This window comes from Amblyomma mixtum, chromosome 7 (assembly GCF_055824585.1).
Source record: "Amblyomma mixtum isolate Tamu chromosome 7, ASM5582458v1, whole genome shotgun sequence".
NCBI classification, from domain to species: domain Eukaryota; kingdom Metazoa; phylum Arthropoda; class Arachnida; order Ixodida; family Ixodidae; genus Amblyomma; species Amblyomma mixtum.
This window is the reverse complement of record NC_143018.1, coordinates 23,105,154-23,129,922: the sequence shown is the minus strand read 5'-3', so window position 1 is coordinate 23,129,922 and position 24,769 is coordinate 23,105,154. Positions and strand designations below refer to the sequence as shown.

Below are 24,769 nucleotides of genomic sequence, written 5' to 3'. Positions count from 1 at the left end.
GTAAGCCTGGTCTACCTGACCGGGCCTACATTCACGGAAGCGATCTGTGTGCCCGATGTTGTAGAACCAACGTCACGATACCCACTTGCTGAAGTGAAATCGCTGGCGGTTCTAGCACGTCGTGCTGTGCACCACAAGGGAACGGAAACGACACGAAACTAAAGCTACCGGGCCAGGTAGAACGCCCCAGCTGCTATATCACTGCCGGTTTGAGAAGAAATGAAAAAAAAAAACACGCTGTCGCTCTCTAGCGACGTCATACACATGTGCGGAGCCACCGTGAGTGGAAGCAAAGATACACAGCCTAGCCGAAAGCACAGAACGCCCACAACTGGCGCACGAAAGATAGCCTTGGTGCTGAACGGCGCGCCAGGATGTAGTACAAGCGCGTGCGCTATTGTTTTTGTCAGCGACCGGTGACGTTCCTGAAGCTGAAGAAAAGCTTAAAAGACAACAAAACGGGCGCATAACTTCACCTCGAAAAGAGCGGCCACACAGTTTTCAAGGGTAGAGAGGAAGCCGTGCCCGAAACAGGGGCAGCTGATAAAACGAAAATATTGCGACTGCTCAGAAGCGCCGATGTTTACAGTTATAGCGAATATAACAAAGCTGGAGACTCTCGGGGTACAACAAGCTTCGGCAGCTGTGCCAACTGCACTACCTGTCCTCCTATTATTATTTTTATTGCTCTGCTCGTGGCGACATAGATGGAAGCTTTGTTATAACTGCTGTTGCCGCTCGCTCTTTTAACGAAGGTACTTATCAGCGTCAATTTAACCGCACTAAACAATATGTTACTATCCAGACGCGCAGCTACATCCTTGGATACTCTAGACGTCTTGTACTTGTAAAACTTAGTGCCAACGTAGATACACCGCAAAGAAAGGCGACATACACAGATAATGTCAATCAGTTTATTGGCGTAAGGTCGAGCGTCATATTTAAAAAATTAATACAAAAGAAAAATGAACTTATCGCAGAATAAACTAATCTTCTTTATGCTGGACTTAGAGATAATCCCGTCTAAAAAGTCGGTCTCAGTCGCGTATACAGAGATAACGAAAGCGCGATTAAGCACTCGCTATCGGTTTTTATTTTCTATGTACTAGGCATTGAAAATTGAAGCGCACCGTCTCGTCCCAACTTTGATCTATACGATTTCACAGCGAGTGCTTTAGCACGCATACTTTAGCTTAGCACGCGATCGAGATTTACTTTTTAAACGCGGTTATAGTACGCCCAATGTTAAGGAAAAATGATGATTTTTTGCCTCACGCCACTGCGTTCCTGTGCCTACGTTCTTTTTGTTCTATACTAGCATCTTTTGTTTGTTTGTCTTCATTTCACGCAACGCTTCTGCTGATATATAAGGTGCGACCTTCCGCAAATACGCCAGTTGAGAATTAGCGGCTGTGTGTCTCGTCTTCCTTGTGTTGTGTATATGTTCGCGCGAATTATTACAAGGTCGAGATGCGCCAGCTCGCCCAAACTGCCGCTACACATGCTTCACGAGCTGGGATAAATGCGGAATAAGGCTAAGAGTGATAACAGCTGAATAGTTGCAAGCTATCGAGAACCGAGAGGTATTCCAGAGAACCCCGTAAGCATTTGCGGAGTGTTATTTTGGTAGTCCTCAGTGGAAACGTCTGATTATCATTTAAATAGTTAATAAACTGACACAGGAAGATCCGGATGAGTAACTTCCGTAGTTTTTCGGTTCAGAGACCGTGAGTTCGCAAGACTTCCCCTTATGAAATCGACAAATATAATTAGGTCACACCATTTTATAATGGTCAAATGATTAGGAGAATCCCCCAAGGTGGAGTAGATTTGTAATAAGGGAGTAATTACTCATTGGCATCCACCCGAGCGCTGCCACACGGCTACAGCTTTCCTCTGTAGCCGTATGGCTGCGCTCGGTTGGATGTCAATGAGTAATTACTCCCTTATTACCATTTTATGTTCCCTTGCTCTTCCTCCGAGTTGGTTACGTTACTTTTCTTGCAACTTCAAAATGGCTCCTAAGAAATTTCATATGAGGTAACTTTTTGCACTAGCACAAAACCCTAAAGTGCGAAATGCTCGTATCGACGTCGACAAGGTTAGACGTTTATTTCGCCTGTCGTGCAGCTAGTTGCTTGCAGACTTGGCTGGCTAGTTTGCTCATATCGCAATTTCCACAGAAGGCGGTTGGCCTATACCTACGGGTATCAACTGTTGACATTGCCCGACGCAGGTCTTGTTATTCGCAATAAGCCTGCTAAGAAATTTGCTAACCTTGGGCCAAGGTCGGCGAAAGCTTTGGTACGTAAACACACATGCTGCTCGTGAGAAACAGAGCTGGAACAAGGAAAACACAAAATGTGCTATTGAGCCTGTTTGCTAACGGTCTAGATGTCCACGAACGTCGGTTTTATGCCCAACATACCAGAATGGAAGAAAAAAGACAAAGCCGTTACTACGGTTATAAAAGAACGGAACTGTTGGAATACAAAATAAAAAAGGAAACGCGGCCGGCGTTTGCGAACAGAGAAAGAAGAGAGCCACGTGTCTCGCGAAAAGATGAAAAAAAAGGGTAAAGCAATGCAGAACAACACGTGGGCAAATATCCACCAACGTGCGCTGAAAGCATTGAGTGCGTGCAGAAAAAAAGGATAGAAGATACACGTGCGACACGCTCGCCGTTGCAAGTGCTGCAGAAACGCATTCCCAACGAGCCTTCCTCTTTTACTCTTCTTCTTCTCCTAGCCTTACCTGGATAACACACAAAAATTAGCCTCCTATCTACACCACCATGTATGCAGGTTGTCTTTATTGTTACGCATCTCAGCTTGGATCGGCATTGTTACTCATGAGGGTGAGGTCTAAAAGCGTGGACTCAAAGGTGGGTAAAAATCATACGTGCAAGTCGTATAATGCATTTATTCGCTAAAAACGCGAACAAGTTGACCTCACGGCGATGGTGACGGCAGATCTCTAGCCGCACTCCCAGGCGATCAGGCCAGTGCTATAACGACACGCATGTCATGCATTTAAAGGTTGTCACAACCAACAAATGCAGAGGAGTATAAGTGCTCCGGTACGAAACAAAACAGTGGTAGACAGAAGATTACGTATTTTTACTTAACCATATTTGCTACAGCCTCGCAGTTCATTACGCATTTGTTTTCCCGCTGGTCCATCAATATATCTTACGAGTTCTTTTCTACAGAAGTGAGTGGTACTCTTAAGGTAATTTGTGACGGAACAGCGCAAAACACCGGGACAAGAGACAAGCGCTGACTTACAACTGGTTTTTATTTCGAAGAAACACTGCTTCTTATACCTTCTTCACCCTCTCAAAAAACACATGCGTCACAACCATATCGTTCAGGCGTCCAAAAAACGTAAGACAAATAATCACAGAGATTTATAATCACATTTTTAACATGTCAAATTCTTTCTTTGTCAAAGCAACAGACGGCGTGCTGACACGATCGTCGCGCAGACTTGCTATCGAAGCTGCCTCGATTATTTCCCGGACTAACTGGTCTTTGTGATTAGCCAAAGCTTTGCATTTTTGGAAAACCGGTGAAATAAAAACCAGTTGTAAATCAGCGCTTGTCTCTTGTCCCGGTGTTCTGCGCTGTTACGTCACAAATGAATAACCAACATGCCCAAGCTGCTGTCCTGTCTTAAGGTAAGCTCACGAAGTGCTTGTTCTCCATTATACTCGATAAGCAAGTTAAAAAACGATTTTGGTGAATTTGCTGCTTATCGTAGCCGAGTGTGCAGGCAAGGCAAAAGCCGTGTCGGTGTGATTTTGACTGTGAACGCAGGAAAGGCGCAGTAGCGGCCTCACTCTTGGCGAACACCTCAACTGCGCCGAGGGGGAAGGGAGGAAGGCGGAAGTCAAAGAAAGAAGAGAGAAAGAGGTGCCGCAGTGGGGGCTACTGAATAATGTCGAACACCTGGGGATCTTTAACGTGCACTGACATCGCACAGCACACGGGCGCCTTTTGCGTTTCGCCTCCATGGAAACGCGGCCGCCGCATCCGGATTCGAACCCGGGTGCTCCGGCTTAGCAGCCGAATGCCTTAACCACTGAGCCACCGCGACGGGTGCGCCGTGAAGGAAGGAATGAAGGAGAGAGTTTAAGAGGGAAGAGAGAAAGAGGAACCACAGTGTAGGGATTTGTGAGTTTCTAAACGGCATGGGATAAGCTAGCGTGCACAGTAGTATGCCACACAAGCGTCTTATGCATTCTGCCTTCGTCGAAAAGCGGCCAGCATGCCCGGGATTCGAACCCGCGAAGTCCCAAGTCTACTCAAGCCCGCACGCTGTATACTGGTGCACTGCACGCGCTTCTGCCGTCGCTCGCCACTTCGGGCGTCCCCGGAATGCAAAACAACGTCGTAACTCTCGTCCACTCGAAGAGGCAACGATAAGCCCTGGAGAGCTATGATAAGCCGTCGGTCTATATAGTACAACCTTCCGCCGTGTACACAGGAACATTTCCACGGCCCTTGTGTTCATGATTCGTACTTTGTACTCTTTAGATACTGTGACTATTTTTTTCCTACTTACCATGGTTTGTTCCTGTGTTTCCTTCAATAATGTGACGAAGAAGGCGAAGCTGGCAATGGCGCGGGACGGAGCGCTCGCGTTAAGCCAGCGGCCATTAAATCATCTCATAGCCCCCAGTCATCTTGTCTGATTTTTCTACTGGCCGTAACGTAACATTATCATGAAGCCCATACTTCATGGATTTTGTGGTGTCAAGAAAGATAGAAGGGTTTTCTTCGCATAATGCCATGACTGCGTATTCACTCATGCTATGTGAAGGCACAACTGTACACACTTCTTGCCATGTAAAACCTGCGTTACATAATGGAAAAGCTCTGAACGCCGCGTAATGTGACCGAACCACGCCGACTGGAAGAGATGTCAGTGTCATTCAGTCGAAATTACGGCGTCCGGATTACAAAAACTTGCGAGTTAATCCCATTTCGGCAAGAACGCGAAAGAAATTCAAAAAGCTGATTCTACATGCTGCCGATAGGGGGCGAGGGCCGCCGAGTTATTTGAGAAGGGGTGGTTGCAGCACACCCGCGGAATCCACCAGAAATCTAGATGCCGACTCTGCGAATAACGTTCTGAATGCTTCCTTACGTTGTTCCAAACATATGAGTGGACGCAGCATGTTTGTATTTTTTCGCGACGTAGAAGTGCCCGATGTTTACAACCGTAAACCCTTTACGAGGAGACAAGCAGATGTTCCAGTGAGCGCGCTGCGCAGCCTTTTTATGCGGAAAGCAGCGCACGCGAACGCTGTTGAATCGTCCTACGCGTTACAGGATCCTCCGCCTCCGTACGGCCGACTCATTGCGGGGTTACGGCAGAGGGCGTTAGCGAAACGCTACCCACGAATGTGACCTGGTATACAGGAACCGTAAAACCCGCTCACGCGTGGGATTTGTTTTCTCTTATACTTTCGCTTGGGGTCACTGACCCCCGTCCCTGAGAGACTCGACTCCCGTTCAAAGTGGCACCGCTTGGACGAAGATTTTCGCTTAGAGCCTGCTGAGCTTAACAGACCTTTTTGTACAGAGTCTCTTTTATGATGACGAAATACAACGCAGTGCAAGTATCTGACCGAGTAATTTCCCCATATGCATACTTTTGCAAGTGACCCAAATTGAATCGGTCTCGTCCGATAAGAAGCGGAAAAAACTATTGCTTAGGAATGAAAAAAGGCGTATTCTCTGAAGTGAGTTCTGAATGCTGTCTATTTATTTATTTATTTTATTCATTTTTATTTATTTCAATACCCTAAAGGCCCAATGCGGGCATTACAGAGCGGGGGATTCATCAAAGAGAACAACAGATATACACACAGAATACAAACGGCTGAAAACAGGAGTAAACAAGTTAAGAAGGCTGGTACAAGTTAATAAGAGGAAGGAAAAAAAAGGCTAATATGAGGTATTTGAAAAAATGCACATGTAGCAAACCCCGCAAAAAAAATCAAGAAAATTTCCGGCTTCGAAGGTTACTAAACACAGCATCTAACATTTTGCGGAACGTTACGGCCAGCACACACACACACACTGGAGCAGCCAAAAAAAAAATCAATATCAATAAAAAAAAAAAAGTCAATAAACCGGAGACACGAAGCAACTTTTATTCCAATGAGACATAAAGAGGTGGTACCAGGGAAATAATACTGCAGTAAATTTGATGATGGCTGCAGTATTTTCCTGTGTTCTAAATAGACTAATGAAATGGGAGGAGATATATCCTTGTGTAGAGTGAAATGTTTCAGCCCTTGCCTGTGTTGTAAAGCGACTAATCAGACAGCGAGATATATAACTTACTCTAGCGTAAAATGATTCCCTGTGTTGTAAGGAGCCTTTTGCGTCTTTGTTCGCGTCCTATTGCGCTGTTTTAAGATATGAGCAACCAGCTATAGCCCGCACTTCAACCCTTGCAAGCCTTTACGGCTTAAGCGCAAATATTGACGGGAAAACACTGACAGCTAGAAGTAGGCAGTCGTCAGCGAATAGTATACACGCAGTCGTCACGCAGTCGTGCATGTTGACCTCGGGGATTACAAATAAACGTTTAGAAAGGAGAGCTGAGGATATGTTGAAGCAACTCAACACAGCTATGAAGAAATAGTAAGATTGAGAGAGAGAAAATAAATAAAAACATCTAACGATAGCAAGTGTATTCCAATGCACGCATCAGTTGACATGAAGAGGACTCGAAACCACTATAGAAGGAAGGAAACAACCGTTCGGAACAATCAGCTGAGGCATGCCCAGCTTTCGTGTAAATCGCCAACTGCAGCTTGTCCGGATATCCGGGGCATGAAACTCGACCCTGTGGGGGCGCTGAGTCGATGTCGGCAACACTGAACCCCGCGAAGTCGTATCGGAGGCGTGTTGAACAGAACACAGTACGCGCAGCAATCAACATCGCTTCCAGCGCCGAAGACTACTCGCTGCTTTGTATTTCGATTTCTTCACTGGCCCTTTTGCAAAGAAGCTTAGTGATATAGTTGGAACTTCTTGCTGCGAGTCAAAGGGGCGCTGATTAGTCTTTTCGGACCTCTGTGCACCGAATTTTTTTTAATATGTTCCCACGTTGCGCAGAAATTTAGTACAAATTAGTGGCACCCAAAAGGAATCGCAGTATTCGAGCCCGCGATAATATAAAAGGCTTACTTTCCACAGGCGACTTTCTTGTTACGTGCTCAGTCGGTTGTTACTTTCATAGACAGTACAATAGCTGGCAGGGCCTCTTATCCCTTGATCAAGAACTTCCGACCTTCTGAGCATCCGTAACTCTGAATCGGTACCCCATACTAAACTACTTTGCATTAAGGCACTTCTTACTAGCCATGGCCTCGCTGTTTAACATCTCTTCCCTACCAGGCGTCTACTCACCGCGATGCGAGTGTCAGCCTGTGCGTGTGTGTGTGTGTGTGTGTGTGTGTGTGTGTGTGTGTGTGTGTGTGTGTGTGTGTGTGTGTGTGTGTGTGTGTGTGTGTGTGTGTGTGTGTGTGTGTGTGTGTGTGTGCGTGCGTGTGTGCGTGCGTGCGTGCGTGTGTGTGTGTGTGTGTGTGTGTGTGCGCGCGCGCGCGTGTGCGCGTGTGCGTGTGCGTGAGCGTGAGCGTGTGCGTGCGTGCGTGTGTGCGCGCGTGTGCGCGTGCGCGTGTGTGTGTGTGGGGGGGGGACATCACCCATGAAACTCATTGTATTGTGCCATCACAACCTTCATTCACACTTCCGTTCCGTTCCGAGGAAACGGAACCTTCATTCCGTTTCCTCCCCTTTCCTTTCCCCAGTGTAGCAGGCCAGGGCCATGTTACCACCGGCCGACCTCTCCTCCCTTTCCTCTCATTAAAACTCCTTTAGTTATTATTCAGACTAAACTCTCTTCGTGCTGTGAAGAATCTGCAATGCTAGCCAGCTGCGAAGGGTCTGGAAACCTCCATAGGTTTCCTCTGTAACCGCGCAGCTTTGCGCGTGCTGATTATAACGACTAATTACTCTCTCACTCGAAAAGCCTACTTTCATTCATTTTCTTAAATACACTAGATGACGTCACATTTATCTTTTATGACATCCTTGTAGTTACCCTTGATGACATATAATGCTATCGTGAGATCGCAGTTTCAACAAAGCATTCTGTCTTGTCCTAAACATAACCTACTTTTTCATCTACCTTTCTTGCAAGCATATCTCTGCACACATTCCCATGCCTTAAAGAACACTACCGCAACTGTTCCCACTCCATGTCGACTCCATGTCACTCCATCGCAGCTTGCTGCGGTGCTTCGGGGTGCCGACGTCATGGACAAACACCGCATGAACGTTACGACGTAGAGTGGGACCGTGCGGTGGTCCAGGGACCCAAGGGAGGTCTAAACACACTTGCCATGATAAAGTTTTTCTCTCTCTCTCTCCATGTCGACAAAAGAAACGAGGTCGATCGACTTCGCATACAGTGTTGCTTGCGAAATGCGATCGCGTGCGGTTTACACTCGCTTCCGGACAAGTGTCTCATAATGGCGTCACTAATGCGTTCGCAATCTAAATACGGAGAAAGCAGTGACATATCAAATAAGAGATCAAAAAATAACGGAATAGCCCTCCGACATTCGGAGCACGCGTATATGCGCTCTGGTTGGACGAACCCCGGTGTAAGGGCACAGAACACCTGCTGCCTTAACGCGCGTTTCGCAGAGAAGTACATGTGTGGGTGAATGTCGGCAGTGCAAGGGAGAACTGGGCTTTCTGCGCAGGTCTTTAATGCAGTGCGTCGGAAAACAACGGCAGCGCTATAGAGCTAGAAGAGTCGGCAGCGGATCAGCCCTTACAAAAATGGTCTATAGACAGTCCATAGACTTCTATAGACCTTATTGCCTTCCTACATATATTTCCTTTTGTCTATTCATAGTGTGTAGACTGTCTATAGACAAAACTCTACTAAAAGTGTATGGCCGTTACGGCACTCGGCTGCTGACCCGAAAGACGCGGGTTCGATCCCGGCCGCGGCGGCTGAATTTCGATGAAGGCGAAATTCTAGAGGCCCGTGTACTGCGCGATGTCAGTGCACGTTAATGAACCCCTGATGGTCGAAATTTCCGGAGCCCTCCACTACGGCGTCCCTCATAGCCTTAGCCGCTTTGAGACGTTAAACCCCAATAAACCAAACCAAATCTATAGATTGTCTATAGACTGTTATCCGGGATTTTTCTAATGAGAGTCTATAGACTTGATAGGCAAGTCTATAACTGTCCAAAAAAATTTTTTGTAAGGGAGGGCTCAAAATTCACAATGGTTGCACTGCGTGAAAACGGCTCCGGATTGGCTAGCGCCTCGGATTCGCATGGCTACTGACTGCTTTCTTGCATGCATAAAATTTGAGGAAAACTTGCGTCTGCCTACGTCCACGGCGGAATGTATGACAGTAAAGGAAAAATGCAGCGACACTGTGAGAAGTTGAGAAGCGGTACGGAATGAAGTAAAGAAAAAGGCGAGCGCTGAGCAGATAACAGTAACAAGAAAGTTTCAAAAAAGTAAAGAGCAAGGCCATAATAACGCACAGCTTTGCTGGTCGGTAGCTCTGTTCCTTAAATAGCTTTTTTGGATTCGTATTTGTGACTTGAGTATCTTCTATGACGATCGTTGACTAGACAGAGTTGCTATCAGAGGGACCATTCGACAACCTGATCCATTGCCTGAGCCAGACTAGAAGCCCAAATGAGAGCTGCTGTTGAGCTTGATCTTCATCTTTAGCTAACGATAATGTCGTCATTGATAGCTATCATTATCATTAGCGTAGCAGGGGGCGGCAGAAAGTTAGGTAGGCGGATGAGATTAAGCAGTTTGCGGGGACATGGCGGCAGCAGCTGGCAAAGGACAGGGCTAATTGGAGAGACAAGCCTTTGCCCTGCAGTGGACGCAGTCAGGCTGAATGTCATTATCTGATAAAAAAAAAATCGCGCGGTCTTTGGAGTCAGAGTATAAAGGGTCTCTCGATCCTAATATTTGCAAATCAGGTCTCAACGTCCGGCGAATGCACCTGCCCATGGGGATAGGGAAATGTTCTTCCAAGCGAACCGTTTTGTGTATCCAGCCCCCGACTACATGTGAGTACAGCGTGAACTTGAAAGCGACGCACATTTGTTGGCGAGAGAACGGGGGTGAAGCAGCTGTTGTGGCACCTTTCTGGCGTCAAGGGGCTGCGTTGTAGCACAGCGACCTCGTTCCTTTGTTACTGCGCGCACGTGTCACACGCCCAGACACACGCACACAATAAAGGGCGGTTCTGTGCTCAGAGAACAATGACCTAGCTGTTAGCATGAAAGAAAGCTCCACACAGCGCCACGGCTCTTATTTATTTGTTGATTTCGTCAGTCTTCTATTCTTTCTTTCTTATTTTCATGTTTCATTTCTTTCTGTAGTTGTATAATTATGCGTCCTTAGTTTCCTTGTTTGTTTGTTTCTTTGTTTGTTTGTTTTTGTCTAATTGCTTGTTTCTCTGTTTTTTCCGTCTTCCCTTCCTTCCTTCTTTCATTCCTTAATGAAAAGTAATCAAAATAAACAACAAAATAATTAATAAAATCTGATGACATCATCGACATTGCGTTCTATGTCGTTAGACAAAATTTATTAATTACAATTAATTCGTTATTTGCGTAAAAACTTGAGCCTAACCAAAAGTAGAAACATTGCTTTACTGCCGCTTGCCGCAAGTCGCTGCGACTACTGTCAATAAGCGAAGAGCCAAAAATACAACCTAGCGTTACGAACAGCAGTGGACTCCCATAAATGATGAACAGCGCGGAACACAATCGTGCTGTTAATACTTGCAGGCATATGGGGCCGAATCAATTTAACCCAACATTTAGTGGAAATTCAGCGCAAGTTTCAGACAGGGACAAAGAAAAGACTGACACCTTTCCAGCTAGCCCGATGAGCCACGCTTGCTACAGGCAACTCAGGGCTTTCAACACAAGAAATCGCGATAAACCGACAGGTGGCGTCCAAAGCGTCAGGTCAACACGAATCTACACTACGCGCGTTAAAAAATTTTAGCTGCTTGAAAAGAGGCTAAATGAGTAGCATTGTAACTAGATTTCTGAACAGTATTTTATTCTGAAATAAGCTAGATCTCCAGCTAGATAGAAGACCACTAAATTTCCAGCTACCTAGAGACTGCGAAGAATATGGATTTGGTTAAAAAAGTATCTGAATCTGTTACATCGGTTGATTGGATATCAAGAGATGTTCAACTAGGAAATTGTAATTCCCTTTTATGACGTGACAGGGTTTGCACTCCCGAGCCCTCTTCTCCCAGCATTCTATGAAGGCCCAGGAAAAAGCTAGCGGGAGAGAATGTAGGGGAAGGGTTTGTAACGGAAGCATGGCATCTGCCCTATGCTGCGCAGTGAAAGCCCCATGTGCGCTCTTCCCGCCATGGTATCTATCTTTCCAGCTTTTCACAAAGAGCTAGCTTTCGTGGAATACAACTGCGATTGCTGATTACAGTGCAGTGCTCGCGACTGCTGACGGGAAATGTCTAGAACACGCCACAGGACGTCCTATGTGTATCACATATAAGCGACGTATACAGGGTGTCTTTTTCTTTAACCGTTTAAAGATATTTAAAAAGAAGGCGCTGATAGTATCGTGAATGCCGCCTTCACGGAATGTATATTCGGCTCGGTGGACACAAGATAAGGAAGTAGAGGTCAAAGTTAATTAATTAATTACCCATATTTTGTTCATTATTTTTTTACTCTTCACTTTACGCTGCATATTGCAATCGCAATTTTGGAGGCTGTAATGATTCAAAGTAAATGCAATTTGCAGCATTTCCCTAAGTGCAACAGGTATTGAGATATTCACGATTGAATTTTCAACATTTCAGAATTTTCAACTGAACGCTCAGGGTGCTCTGGAAATCCCACCCACGATACTACGTAAGAGATTGACGAAATGATGACGACAGCCCACTGCACAAAGGCTATAGCTGCGACAGCGGTAAGCAGGCGCTCGAGAAGAGCGCATAGTCACTGCCTCCGTGAGCAGCACACTCTTTTTCGCCACTGGCATTGAACTTGGAGGCACGTTTCCGCGCCATCAGCGGCTTCGAAAAAGGAGCACGTTGATAACACGCAAAATTTCCCTTTCCGCTCTGGCTCGGCCAAGAAAGGACCCGGTGTGCAAGTTGTTCGCTTGTGCGTTACTATTTTTCATCGAAAGCAATTTCAAAAGACGGGAACTGATGACTGTTGCTACGTCGTATCTCGGTGGCTATGTTTTATGCATTAGTGATGCTCAAAGCGCTTGCCTTCAGCCGCCACGCATGCCATGAATCTCTCCTTCATGGACTGCAGCACTCGTTTCACAACCTGCAGGGGTATGTTCGCACATGCCTTGGTGATTCTTTGTTTGAGGTCTGCCATGTCTTCGGGTTCAGTTGCGTAGACTTCGTTCTTGGCGTAACCACAGAGAAAGAAGTCTAATGGAGTTTGGGTCGGGTGACCTAGGTGGCCAGAACATGGTTCCACAGAGCCCTGTCCACTGACCGGGGAAGTTGCTATCGACCCAATCCCTTGCACGCGACAAGAAGTGCGCAGGCGCCCCGTCGTGCTGAAACCACGAGCCGTGGACTTGATTTAACGGGATCTCGAACATGAAACCGCTGACAGCATCACTTAGAATGCTAACGGTGTATGACTTTGCTGTTAGAGTTCCTTCCAGAAAGTACTGCCCCACTACTCGATTTGAGTAAATGCCACACCAGACATTCACTGACCACCGGACTTGGTGGTGGTGTTCCCGGAGCCAGTGCGGGTTCTGATCAGGCCAGTAGTGGGCGTTGTGTACATTGACTTCCCCATTACGGCAAAAGTGGGCCTCGTCCGTCCAGAAAATTTTCCTAAAAAAGTCGCAATCTTCATCACATTTGATCAACACCCGGTTGCTGAATTCATACCGCTTTTATAATAGTCTTCACTGAGATCCTGATGCAGCGATATGTGGTAAGGATAAAACCTTTGCTTCTTGAGCACTCTCCAGACTGAATAGCGGGAGCGGGAGGACCCAACGGCCTCGATGATTTCACGGATGCTGGCTTCGGGGTATGTACGAACGTAGGCGAGAACATTTATCTCGAATTCTTCCCTCGGGATAACTATATTTGCCTTCCTTGAATGAAGCACAGATCCTGTGGTCCGGAACAGTTTGTGCATTCTAGCGAACATCGTATGTGACGGAATCGGGCGGCCAGGATTCTCGGAGGCGTCGAGTCTACACGGGCGTAAAGTAACACAGGGAGAGTTTACACAGGCGAAAACCATCTGCACATTCTCGGTCAACCAGTATCGCGGTTGCAGATGCCCTGCCATTCCAACGCACATTCAGAGTTGATATGTATAGCATTGCAGCAGCCTTGTTCGTTCTGTTAACAGAATCGACAGCCAGCAGCGGACCAGTGGAGCTTCCGGTGAAAAATAATGAATCGCAAGCCGACAAGCCACCGGTCCTTTCTTGTCCGAGCCAGAGCGGAAAGGGAAATCTTGCGCGTTATCACCGTGCTGCTTTTTCGAAGCCGCTGACGGCAGGAAACGTGCCTCTAAGTTCAATGCTAATGACGAAAAAGATGGCGTGCTGCTCATAGAGAAAGATATTGGTAAAGAGCGGACACTCGGCGAAATCTGGCCCCAGGAAATGACGCGCAATCCTCCTCCTCCACTAGATAATCTTCCAACTCCAGGATGGCGCCACCAGTCTCTAAACGCGCGCGCGCGCGCGGGCGGGTAGCCGGCGCGGCGGCTCAGACCCATCCGAGTGGCAGACAACGGAGCGTCGTGGGGGCTGTTTTGTGCGCGTGAAAGCGTGCGGCGTATTTGTTCGTGCGGGCAGACCGCAATTTTTTTCGTCTCTCTTGCCCTTCGACGCAGAACTCCTCCTGGTTATGACGGCGGCAAGGTGAGAAATGTTTATTTGTGGAAGTACGCTGTATTGCATGCAATTTAGGCGGCCGCGCCGGCCGCCGTTGCCTGTCTGCAGTTCGTGAAGCGGCGCGCTCGCTCTGTGGCCAGCCAGCTGTTGTTCATGGCATTCTTGCAGTTTGTGACAACGTCAAGGAAGGAATGTTTTGTTTTTGCAAAAGTACGCTACATTTCAAGCACTTTATGCAAAATTACGCTGCATTTCGAGCACTCTAGCTTAGTACGCCGGCGCAGTTGTGAAGGGCGCGCGCACGCTGTGTCATGCTACGCCGTGGCGGGAGCGGCGGGAGGAATGATGCTGCATGATGCAGCCTCGCCGGTCGGTGCGTAGAAACAAAAAAAAAAACCTGCCCACGGCCTGTGGCCCGACGCGCTGTGCCTAGCGGTTAGTTTTGCTTGGTTTCGCGCTTTCTCGGGACGTCACGTTTTTGTATGGCCCCCGACAATATGTAACTTCTTATGGGTGACATTTGTCGGTGTAAGGTTAAAATGTACTTTTTTGAAAGTGGGCGAACGGCGAAGACGACCGTTCCCGCGCAGCAAGTACGGGACCGTAGTTTTCAAGACTGGTGGAAAAAAAAGATGACGCACGAAAAGCTCAAAAACCTTACTCTTGTAGTACGTATGTATGTATGTAGTACGTGTGAAAGAGTCCGTTATCTACGCTCGTGGAAACGCACATTTCGCCCGTGCATTGACAACACAGGGATGCGCTTTTGAAAACCGGCAAAAAAAGGCAACGCGTCGGGCTTTCTAAACTCTAAAGAGCTTGAAAACCAAGAACTGTTGCGTCGATAGTTTAATTTTCTATGCTTCTTAAAACATACGTTGCACCCGTGTATTTCTCAGTGCCCCTAACACATTGTGTACTTCTGGTTCGTAGTCCGTGTTGTGGCCGTCTTTGTACGAAATATTCTCGAACAAACCGCGTACTCTGCTGTCCACCTAGGTTTTAGAAGGTAGACAATAACGTCGGGGAATGTAGAAATGCTTGCAAAAAGCTGATTGGTATCTGCCGTGTAGTACGGTATGTGTATTGTACTTTGCGCAACGACGTTCAGCACGCGAGTTTCGCAAAAACATGTTTACTCCGCTCGTAATTTCGTTCCCTCGCCGCTTTCGCACCTTTTCACTGTTTACAGAGTTACAATATAAGGTGACTGAGAATGACCATACTTGCGAATTTTTCAGGTGATGCCACCCGTCGGCAACACCTGCTGTGTTCCGTGGTGCCGCAACAGGATCACCTTGAGCAGGAGGCCAGGAACCATCTTCCGCATCCCACGGCTTTGTTTATGTTGCACAAAATAAATGTTCTCATTTCACTCAAAACCTGGTGTCTTTTGTGGAGTGCTAATATTTGGCAAAGGCTGTGATGCAGCTGCGTTCATGGCTGGTCAAAAGCACTCGAAATCTATTTAATTATACGCTGCCAACGGCGCAGCGGGGCGCGGCGTATGCTAACATTCAAACCGCGCGCCCCTGAAACCGGAACCGGAAGTCGTCCCAGGCAGCGAGGCGCAGCGCATGAAGCCATTCAAACTGCGCGCGTTGAAACCGAAACCGGATGTTATGAGACTCCGCCCGCTTGGTGCGCTGCAGACAAATGGGCCGCTGGGCCCTATGGGAGTGTCCGCTCTTTACCAATATCTTTCTCTATGTGCTGCTCACGGAGGAAGTGACAATGCGCTCTTCTCGAGTGCCTGCCTGCCCCAAACGGAGCTAGACTTGGTGCCGTCGGTTGTCGTCATCATTTCGTCAGTCTCTTACGTAGTATCGTGGGCGGGATATCCGGCGAACTCCGAGCGTTCAGTTCCCGAAACTAATCGGAAAGGGCTGTAAATTCAATCGCGAATATCTCAATATCTGTTGCACTTAGGGACATGCTGCAAATTACATTAGCTATGAATCTTTCCTCTTCATTATTGCGATTGCAATATGCAGCGTAAAGTGAAGAGTTAAAAAGATAATTCACAGAATTTGACTCATTAATTACATAAATTTGACCGCTATGTCCTTATCTTGTGTCCGCAGAACCGAATATAAGTTCCGTGAAGGCGGCTTTCACGATACTATCAGCGCCTTTAAAAAAAAAAAAAAAAATCCGTCGACGGTTAAAAAAAAAAAAAACACCCTGTATATAAGCGAGCAGCCAGCCTTTGTACACGGCCGCAATCCGTTTCTGCGCGTTGTATGATCATAATGCGTTAAACATGTTTATGCCAAGGCATTTGCAGGCCTATACCGTGTACTTTAGGAGCCGAGTTTTCTTCTTTTTTTTCTGAGGGGGGGGGGGGGGGGGGGGGTGTAGGAGGGGAAATAGGGGGCAGAAGCAGAACTCTCACCGATGGAGGGTGAAAGGACAGGGAATGTTGCCGCAAAGCTAGTCGCGCTTCTAATTTTCTGTCGTGCGTTGTACTGTTGCACAATAGTTGATGTACAGTCTTTGTCAAAAGTAACCAGGCTGCATGATTTGCATCCAGCTCGTACAGTGGAGCCCTTACAGCTTCCCTGAAGCTAAAACGGTCGTTAAATGTAAGGACTGGGGGTCTTCTCAACTTCCAACACCTTTTGGTCTTTAGGAAAGCCACAAGAGCTCCACTATACAAGAAGCAAACCATGCAGCATGGTTACTTTTGACAAAGACGCTACGTGTACAAAGTCGAGACAGCCAATCGCACTTTGATTGTTACCGTTATTTCACATATGTTAGCACATCCGAACGGTGACCTCCAACACGGAGGGCAAGTCAGAGGATTAAAGCATCGCGCTTTGCACGTTCGTTTAGTGTGACGAGCCTACGGGTTTTCGCATTCTGTCCGGAGCGAACGTTCGCGACAGCTCGCTGATATCCGCTGTAGTCACACTGGATGAAGATATTTAATGGCAAGTTAACATACCACCCGATGGTTGTCTCAGAGACAGAGATTTGTTTGGTTTGGTTTTGTGGGGTTCAACGTCCCAAAGCGACTAAGGCTATGAGAGACGCCGTAGTGAAGGGCTCCGGAAATTTCGACCACCTGGGGTTCTTTAACGTGCACTGACATCGCACAGCACACGGGCCTCTAGAATTTCTCCTCCAAAGAAATTCTAGCCGCCGCGGCCGGGATCGAACCCGCGTCTTTTGGGTCAGCAGCCGAGCACCATAGCCACTGAGCCACCGCGGCGGCTAAGAGATTTGTGGCCTCTAATATTAGAGTATAAAAGGAGGCTATCATTAAAGTCTCGTTTCTAAGAACACAACACAGCGCAGCGGTCCTTATCAGTGCGAAAGCATTAGAATTCTATGTCGCGTCGTCAAAACTTATCCGCACGACTGTGTCGTCCATAAAGACAAATGTGCAAAAACTTTGATTCTGTTAGATAGTGCGCGATGAGATCTTGCTGTGGGAAAATTTGGTTCACGAGCTGTAATTGGTTAATTATACGCGAAAATTACACTTGGACGTCAAAATAGCCTTGAACGTCGATATAGTACATGGACGTCACAAAAGCCACGGACGTCGACAGAGTATGCGAAAGTCAGGACAGCCACGGACGTCGATAAGTATGTGAACGTTATATGATCCCACCGAGATGCTTAGCTCGGTCAATTCCTCATAAATGTCTCGTTTACCGGAGATGGCAATTTGCAGAACATATACAATGTCCCGCGACTGACAAATACTCAAGCGCAGCGAACACCGAATTACGTCGATCTGCAAAGCAAGAAAGATATCGCGTGCGGAAATAACAGACTAACAAATAAAAAGAAAATGAAACACACGGTCTTCGTACGAGGATCCCATCAACATTGCTTAACCGGACGTCCGTTATATGGAACTCGGGCAGGGTCGTAAAGTAGTTTCGCAATGTTAGCATATCGTATGAGAGGTACATCGTCCTCCCTTGAACCCCAGAAGGCCCATCGAAGACGTTTGAAAGCAGAGACTGCAAGAAAGCGTCGCCAGCAGATAGCGGAATCTCTCAAAAGGACACAGCCCCCACCCACAGGCATTGCCGGACAGACGCTACTGAGTTCGCGCGTGTTCTCGGGACGTAGGAATTATCGGGCATGGCTGCGCGGCGGAGGAGCTTATCAGAGCCGTCTCGCAGGATGGACATTTTTTTTTTCTTTGGCTTACTTCTCAGAGATTACGGCCCCTCGCGATTCGGGCGTGCTTCGGGGAAGCCGCGGCTGCAAACCTCTCCGACGCACCCGAAGCGGTGGTACTGCAACGCGTGTGGACTCCTAGTGGTGGGTTCGATTCCCTGCAATGGTGATCGAGATTCATCCAAGCGGAATTTTGCAAGCGCTTGCGCATAATCGATCTTTATTTCAGGTGCCCAAGAATAAACATAGCAACTTTGTACTGGTACACCATACACGAAGCAAACATTCTGCAATGGCAATGTGCAGTGTAGCAGGCATGGCACCTAACCGGACCATGACTGAAGTCACGACGAAAAAAATAGGGAAAAACAAAGAAAAACAAAGGAAATTTGATCATGTGCACGTGTGAAAGGCAGCTAAATTACTTCAGTTGTCAATTCGTTCCAGAACAAGATAAAGGACCCTTGGTAAGTATGCGTCTATAGACTGTCAGAGTAGGCATCATGTGATTACTGTAATCTGTCAGTTTTGTTGATCATGAAAGTGTTAACAAGCGTAAAGAGGCATATCGCACAGGGTACTACTATGAACTAGTCTTCTAAAGAAAGAGAACATCTGCCCACATTTGCCGACACCACAGAGTAGGAAAACGTGTCAAGAAAGGAAGGTAATATACAGTGAAAAAAAAAAAACAGGGACAGCAGAAAAGACACAAACAACAGGACTGACAGGACAGGACTGTTTGTGTCTCCTCTGCTTTCCCTGTTTTTTGCGCTGCATATAGTTTCCTTAAGATTAGCCACCGACTAGCCCATACCGTGTCAGTGAAGACATATCACCGTTTGTGTTGTGTGTACTTTCAGGTGACGGAAACGGTGCCTACAGATGGTTTGGTTTGGTTTGGTTTGGTTTCATGGAGGTTTAACGTCCCAAAGCGACTCGGGCTATGACGGACGCCGTAGTGAAGGGCCCCGGAAGGTGCCTGCAGACGGACAGCTAGATTATTATGAACGCTTTCGATGTGGTCTTGGCTGAACTTAGAGGTTCCTAATATTTTATCTGCATTCGAGAAGAGGTTGACTTCGAAAAGTATACAAATTTATACAACTTCAATTCATCAATTAATCAGTCAGTCAGTAAGTCAGTCAGTCCAGTCGGTCGGTCAGTCAGTCAGTAAGTCCCTCTCTCTCTTTCTCTACGCGTCAGGCTGCAATCTCAAATCGCCGTCGTCTTCATCGCAAAGCACAACATGCCGCCAGGCTCGAATACGATGCTCGGTCAGTGAACCCCTGGCAGAACAGACAACGACAAGCACTGGACAAGTAGGGCGCGTCTAGACGCGCGGATTTCGCAAACACGCGGGGCTGAATGCGACACTCCTTGAAAAGCCGCCGCCCAGCCAGATCCTCTTCCAGTGTCCACCCTGCGACGAGTCCTCTCAAGATGTCGCTAATGGACGTCAAACGGAGATAAAAGAATAAAGTGCACACCGGCGCTGTGTGCTCCCTGTAGCCCTCGCCGCTTTCTTCAGTGCGGGCTTGTTGTACACACAAAGAGCTCGTTGGGTTCTCCGAATGTGTTTTACCACTCCGCGTCCGCGAATGGCGTTCTAAATGCGGACATACTGTTGTCACCGGCGTGAGTATACAGGAAGTACTCAACCGCCGAGCATACGACGAAAGTGGCTACCGGTCTGCTAGTCGATTTTAACCCGCGACCATTCTGGACGAAAGCATTTTTGAACGGGAAAAGAGTTTATGAATGCAACTTTTTTCATATATTGTAAGATTTCACTATAACAATCAACATATCCGCAGTTCTCGCGTCGATAGATTTGTTTATTTTTTTGCTATTCACGTTTTTGCTATTGTCAAAAGCGTTCCCCACTAGTTTTTTGTGGCAGTCCTAACTGCTCGATGCGAGCGATGGAGACAGTACAAAGAAATATTTTGCTACATATAAGAAGAATGGATCGTTATCTTCAATATTTCCATATGATTCCCTTAAAATTTTCCAATTTGTTCAAGAATGTTGGACGTGTTGCCGACGAACGTTTACCAACGTTTTCCCGATAAAACAAGAAAGTATCAACTTTACTATTAGTTAAACATAATTCCTGGCATATAATTTCATATTCGCATAATTATAAGCCAGAATATTCAGATATATTAATTTAACTGGGGTCTAATGATATACAACAGGGCACTTGTTCAGTACTTTGTGGCAAGAGCTAGACAACTGCATTTCTGTTGAAGCACAAAAAACAAAGCTTATCATTAACAAACCGCACGTTGCCTAGACAGTCCTAGACACAAAAGCAGCTGCCAGCACGTCGAGGCTGAACTGTTCGTTAATCATTCGTGACGATCCATTCCCAGACGCTTTCGTTCATAGTGTCGCATTAGAAGTCACCTGACAAGCGGCACTACCTGTCAGACAGTCCCATGTTCTCTGCGGTTGGCTGGACAGATGGTGGCGAACACGGAGAAAGAAAAAAAAACAGCGAAAGGAACAGAAACACCTGCGAAATGAACACGTATGGCGCGGTCGAGCTGTTGGCTTACCCCTCGCTGAGGAGTACTGCTGTAAGCTAGAATATAGTAAAAGCGATTTCAATTTCGCAGCGTGTTAGAACTGAAGAGTCATTTGCATAACATCTTAAGAGATCTGCACACTAATGCGCTTCTCGAGGTACGACCAGACTACGGAGAAAGCCGGCTAGAGATCGTTTGTATCAGGAATACCGATGAGCTGCAACGGCTTCACAGCTCGGGGAAGAAAATTAACATTGTTCGCCCCCTTTTTTCTGTTTTGCTTGAAAACCGTAAAGAGTTGCCGATATATTTTGCATACACCCTCTAAGTTGGTTTAAGCGGACACTCAGTACAACTCCATCCACTTTCTGTTCTTTGTAAAAATCGGTTCTGTGGCTTTTTCTGGGTGCGTTACGCTTCTCCGGCAGCAAAATACATATTTATAGCGAAGCAAATTGCGTTTAAACTTTTTCCCGTCACTCGATCCAAACTCGGGATATCTACACCGAAAAGGACTCCGTGATTCCTGTTTTGAAGTGAATGGCGGTGTAGCCTAGACTCTGGGATCCGCACCTAAAAACCGTGTTGATACGCACGAAGTTTAGTTTTGAAATCAACCGATGATGGCGACACCTGTATTTAGTTTATTTGCCCTTTTATAGCTTATAAAAGCTGCGCTTTCTGTGTAAGTAGTGTCTTCGTCTTTAGAATGGTTAATCTATCGGCCCAGATCAACTTCAATCTAACCTCAGTGTCTCTTTAAATGACCACTCAAATAAACGACAGCTCACGTCGCGGTTTTCCGTGGGGCATGCAATTAATTCCATGTGACGAAGCGGAGAGTTAAATGCGCCTTCACACCTGTAGATCCAAAGCAGTGTTCATGGATAATCCGGTTGTCTTGGCTCCACTGGCTGATTCGGAATCCTATGCGCAATTTTCGGCAAACGTGTCCTAAACGGTCAAGTATGCTCATTAAAAGGAGGATAACCAAATGGTGACCTTTTTAACATATACACGCAAAATAAAACAGAGAGCAAAGATTGTTCAGTGTTTTCTGCATCCGCGAACTGTTTCCGATATTCGTATAGCATTCATACTAAAAGCGAAAAACGTCCACAAGCGCACTCGCGCGGATATTAAAACCATTCCTGCGAGAATGCGTTCGTTCCTGATGGCCGTTTTCTTCTAAACGGACTTCGTAAACATCAAGGCCGCATTCGATATTCAGATAGCATAGCCGCCGCTGGACATTTTGACATTGTGACAATGAGCAGCTGCTTTGCTCGTCGTGATCAATCTCTGACCCAGAAAGACACCCATTTTATTTCTTTTTTTTTTGTTTCGTTTTGCAGAAGTCCGTCAAGTAATAGGTCATCCGGAGTCATCCACACAGGATCCAATGCGCCGCTACCTTTGCGAGGTGAACGCTGCCGAAACTGGACGCGCAAAAGCATCAGCTCAGTAGAAATTGACATTAATACCGTTTCAACCGTTTAATCCCGAGGTGGCATGGATGGCAGTATATATTTTTAATAGGTCAGTTCACGACGCACCCTCTTAGGAATACTTGATTGTCATGTTCATCACAAAACTCAAGGCCTAAAATTTCGTTTGGGACATACCGGAAGAGAAATAAACGGAATTGATACCCGACACATTTTCAACTGATCGAACATGTTACATTACGGTCTATTGAAACAACAGTATCTGGAAGAATCTTACTACCGAGAGATTAATGCTGGAAGTATCCTTTTGTTTTCTCTGTAATTATTAAAATGCCAATTATTGAGAAACGCTGTGGGTAATGAATGATATAAATATATTGTATCGTTAAGGACATAGCACGACTCGTTATCCACATTTTAGACATGCTTGATATTGCCTGCATGTAACCAGTGAAGCTGAGAATAGCAGCACGCCTGCCCGTTGTATGTCGCATACTGTGCGGGCTGAGACACATTCTTCTTGTTTCTTTTTTTTTTATTCCCAATATAACTTATGCATGTCGTATATGTTGGAACTACGGTACCCACCCTGCTGTTAGCTCCGGCACAAAATCACACTTTTAATTAATGATAAAAGCAGCTGCCCCACTTCGTACTTTTTCGGCTCCTGTCTCAGTAAAACTGGCACTGCTACATCCTTCATTCATACGTCTGCAGGCGCGAATTGCGTCAATTTAAACGTTGCTCCCCAAGATGCTTGACGCAGTAGCGCAGACAATAATACGTGTTCTTTCTCTTACATAATACGCGCTTCACCTTTCGCCAAGCCTCTTTGACTAACAAATTGCGCGACAGAACTTCGCACAAGGGCGCCGCGGGGGTTCACCCTCTGTGTTCGTACGTGAAGGAGCCAGACACAAAGGCGCGAAGTCAGTCGTGCATGCCTCCGATGCGTAGCGGCGTTCGCAACGCAGGAGGAAAGCCCCAGCTGCTGTTTGCAAATCCCGCGTCAACACCTCTGACGTCACAAGCGCTCACCACGTGGCGCGAAATTTTGAAAGCGTAAGCAGCTCAACGTATCATCCCTTCATATTAGCACGGAACAACTTCAGGGTATATCAACCGGTGGAAGCAGATTTGTCGCCCGTCGAAACTTATTTCTGAGCCCACTAAAATATTTTTAAAAAATTCAGGGATCGATTCGACAGACTGTAACCGCAGCTATAACCTCATGATGGCGGCAAAGCGCACAAGTAATTCCAGTCGAAGCACCTAGGTTACACTGCCAAGAACAACTGCCAACTCTATGTTGTAACTTGAGAATATGGACGACACAAGAACGAACAAAATTCGCTCTTGAGTCAGAGTTGCTTTATTAGTGACTTTCACTTCCAGTGACAGAAGCCACAGTGCTGACACTCCCCCCAACCTTTGTCGTTCCTTGACGTTTTGCTTTTCATTAACGACAAGCAAAGCGCTATTTGTGCCCTACGATTGTTGTTACAATTCTCAGTACCCCACAGATAAGCTCTCTGAAGATGGCAATCCATTTCCAGTATTTCATAGCATATCCATCCAGCGACATATGTTACACACCGGCGCATACGACAGCCGGTAAAGAGCCAAGCGACGTGGACAGAATAGCTTCACTCACCTGTTTTGTTGAGCGAAGTGTAGCTGCCGTTTTGCATTGTGGTCTGCAACGGTCGTCGAGCTAACGCCCGACCTCTCTACTATGTACTACACGACTTCCGCACCGGCGCGCCGACGCACACGGGGGTAAATAGAGTGGCGGCAAAAGAGACGCCGGCGAAGACCCCGAGAAGTGCGGACGCAGAAGCGCACGCGGCCGCTCTAGGCTCTCAGTGAATGGGGAAAGGGAGCAGGGAGAAACCAAACGAGCGGCGCTACGCGAGAACAGCAGCGCCGCTCGACGCGAGCAACAGGAGGCTGATGCAACTCCGTCGACGAAGCCACAAGCCGACGTTGCCGGTTTCAGGAGCAGCTGCGGTTCCGGCCTACGCGGCGACTGCTGCTCTGACGGCACCAACCAACTGAACGAAGGGAGAAGCTGGCGCGTGCCGGAGTGAAATAGCAAGACAGGAGAGGGGAACGAGATGCGGGGGCTGGATAAAATTTGAACCAGTTCGAAGGACACAGCCGTTCGCATATAACGCGCTTAGAGAAACGGTGCAGCTCGCAGGAATGCGAATCGAACGAGAGAGAGAGAGAGAGAGAGATGTTTTTGTGAAAGGCCGGGAAACAGCTGAAAATACAACGAGTTGTACTATTCTTCTAATATATCTGCTATGAGACAAGCCGACAATGAAACGAGGCGGTTAGATCCGAGTGAGACTCAATGACGAATAAGCGACCCACGTAAGCGTCGTCAACGCGTTGAATGTACCGGTCCCACGAGTTCAGGCAAACTGAAGTTCTTCGTAAGGACTGTGATTCCCAATAGGAACAATTAAAGACCGTAGCAAGGCTCACGGTGCGCCCGCGAGGAGCGAAACGCTATCACTGAATGGACTGGGCACTGGCGGGAAGACCGACAGGCAGGGGAGGGACGTCCCGACGTCGGTGACACTTTGTAGATGGTGCGACCGAGCGACGCGCGGGCGAGGCGTGAGTAAGCTGGGTCGGCTCACTGGGTCACCACGGCCAGACGCGATCCAGA

The 24,769-nt window shown here is 47.1% G+C and overlaps 1 protein-coding gene across 1 annotated transcript in view; it reads right to left on the bottom strand.

Moving 5' to 3' along the window:
- Positions 1–24,769, bottom strand: part of LOC149335272 (sodium-dependent proline transporter-like) — a 64,264-nt gene extending 39,495 nt beyond the window's left edge. The window contains exon 1 of the mRNA XM_089551938.1: positions 23,744–24,769. Coding sequence (XP_089408064.1) covers positions 23,744–23,780 — 37 coding nt within the window. The 5' untranslated portion in view covers positions 23,781–24,769. The remainder of the gene's footprint in view (positions 1–23,743) is intronic.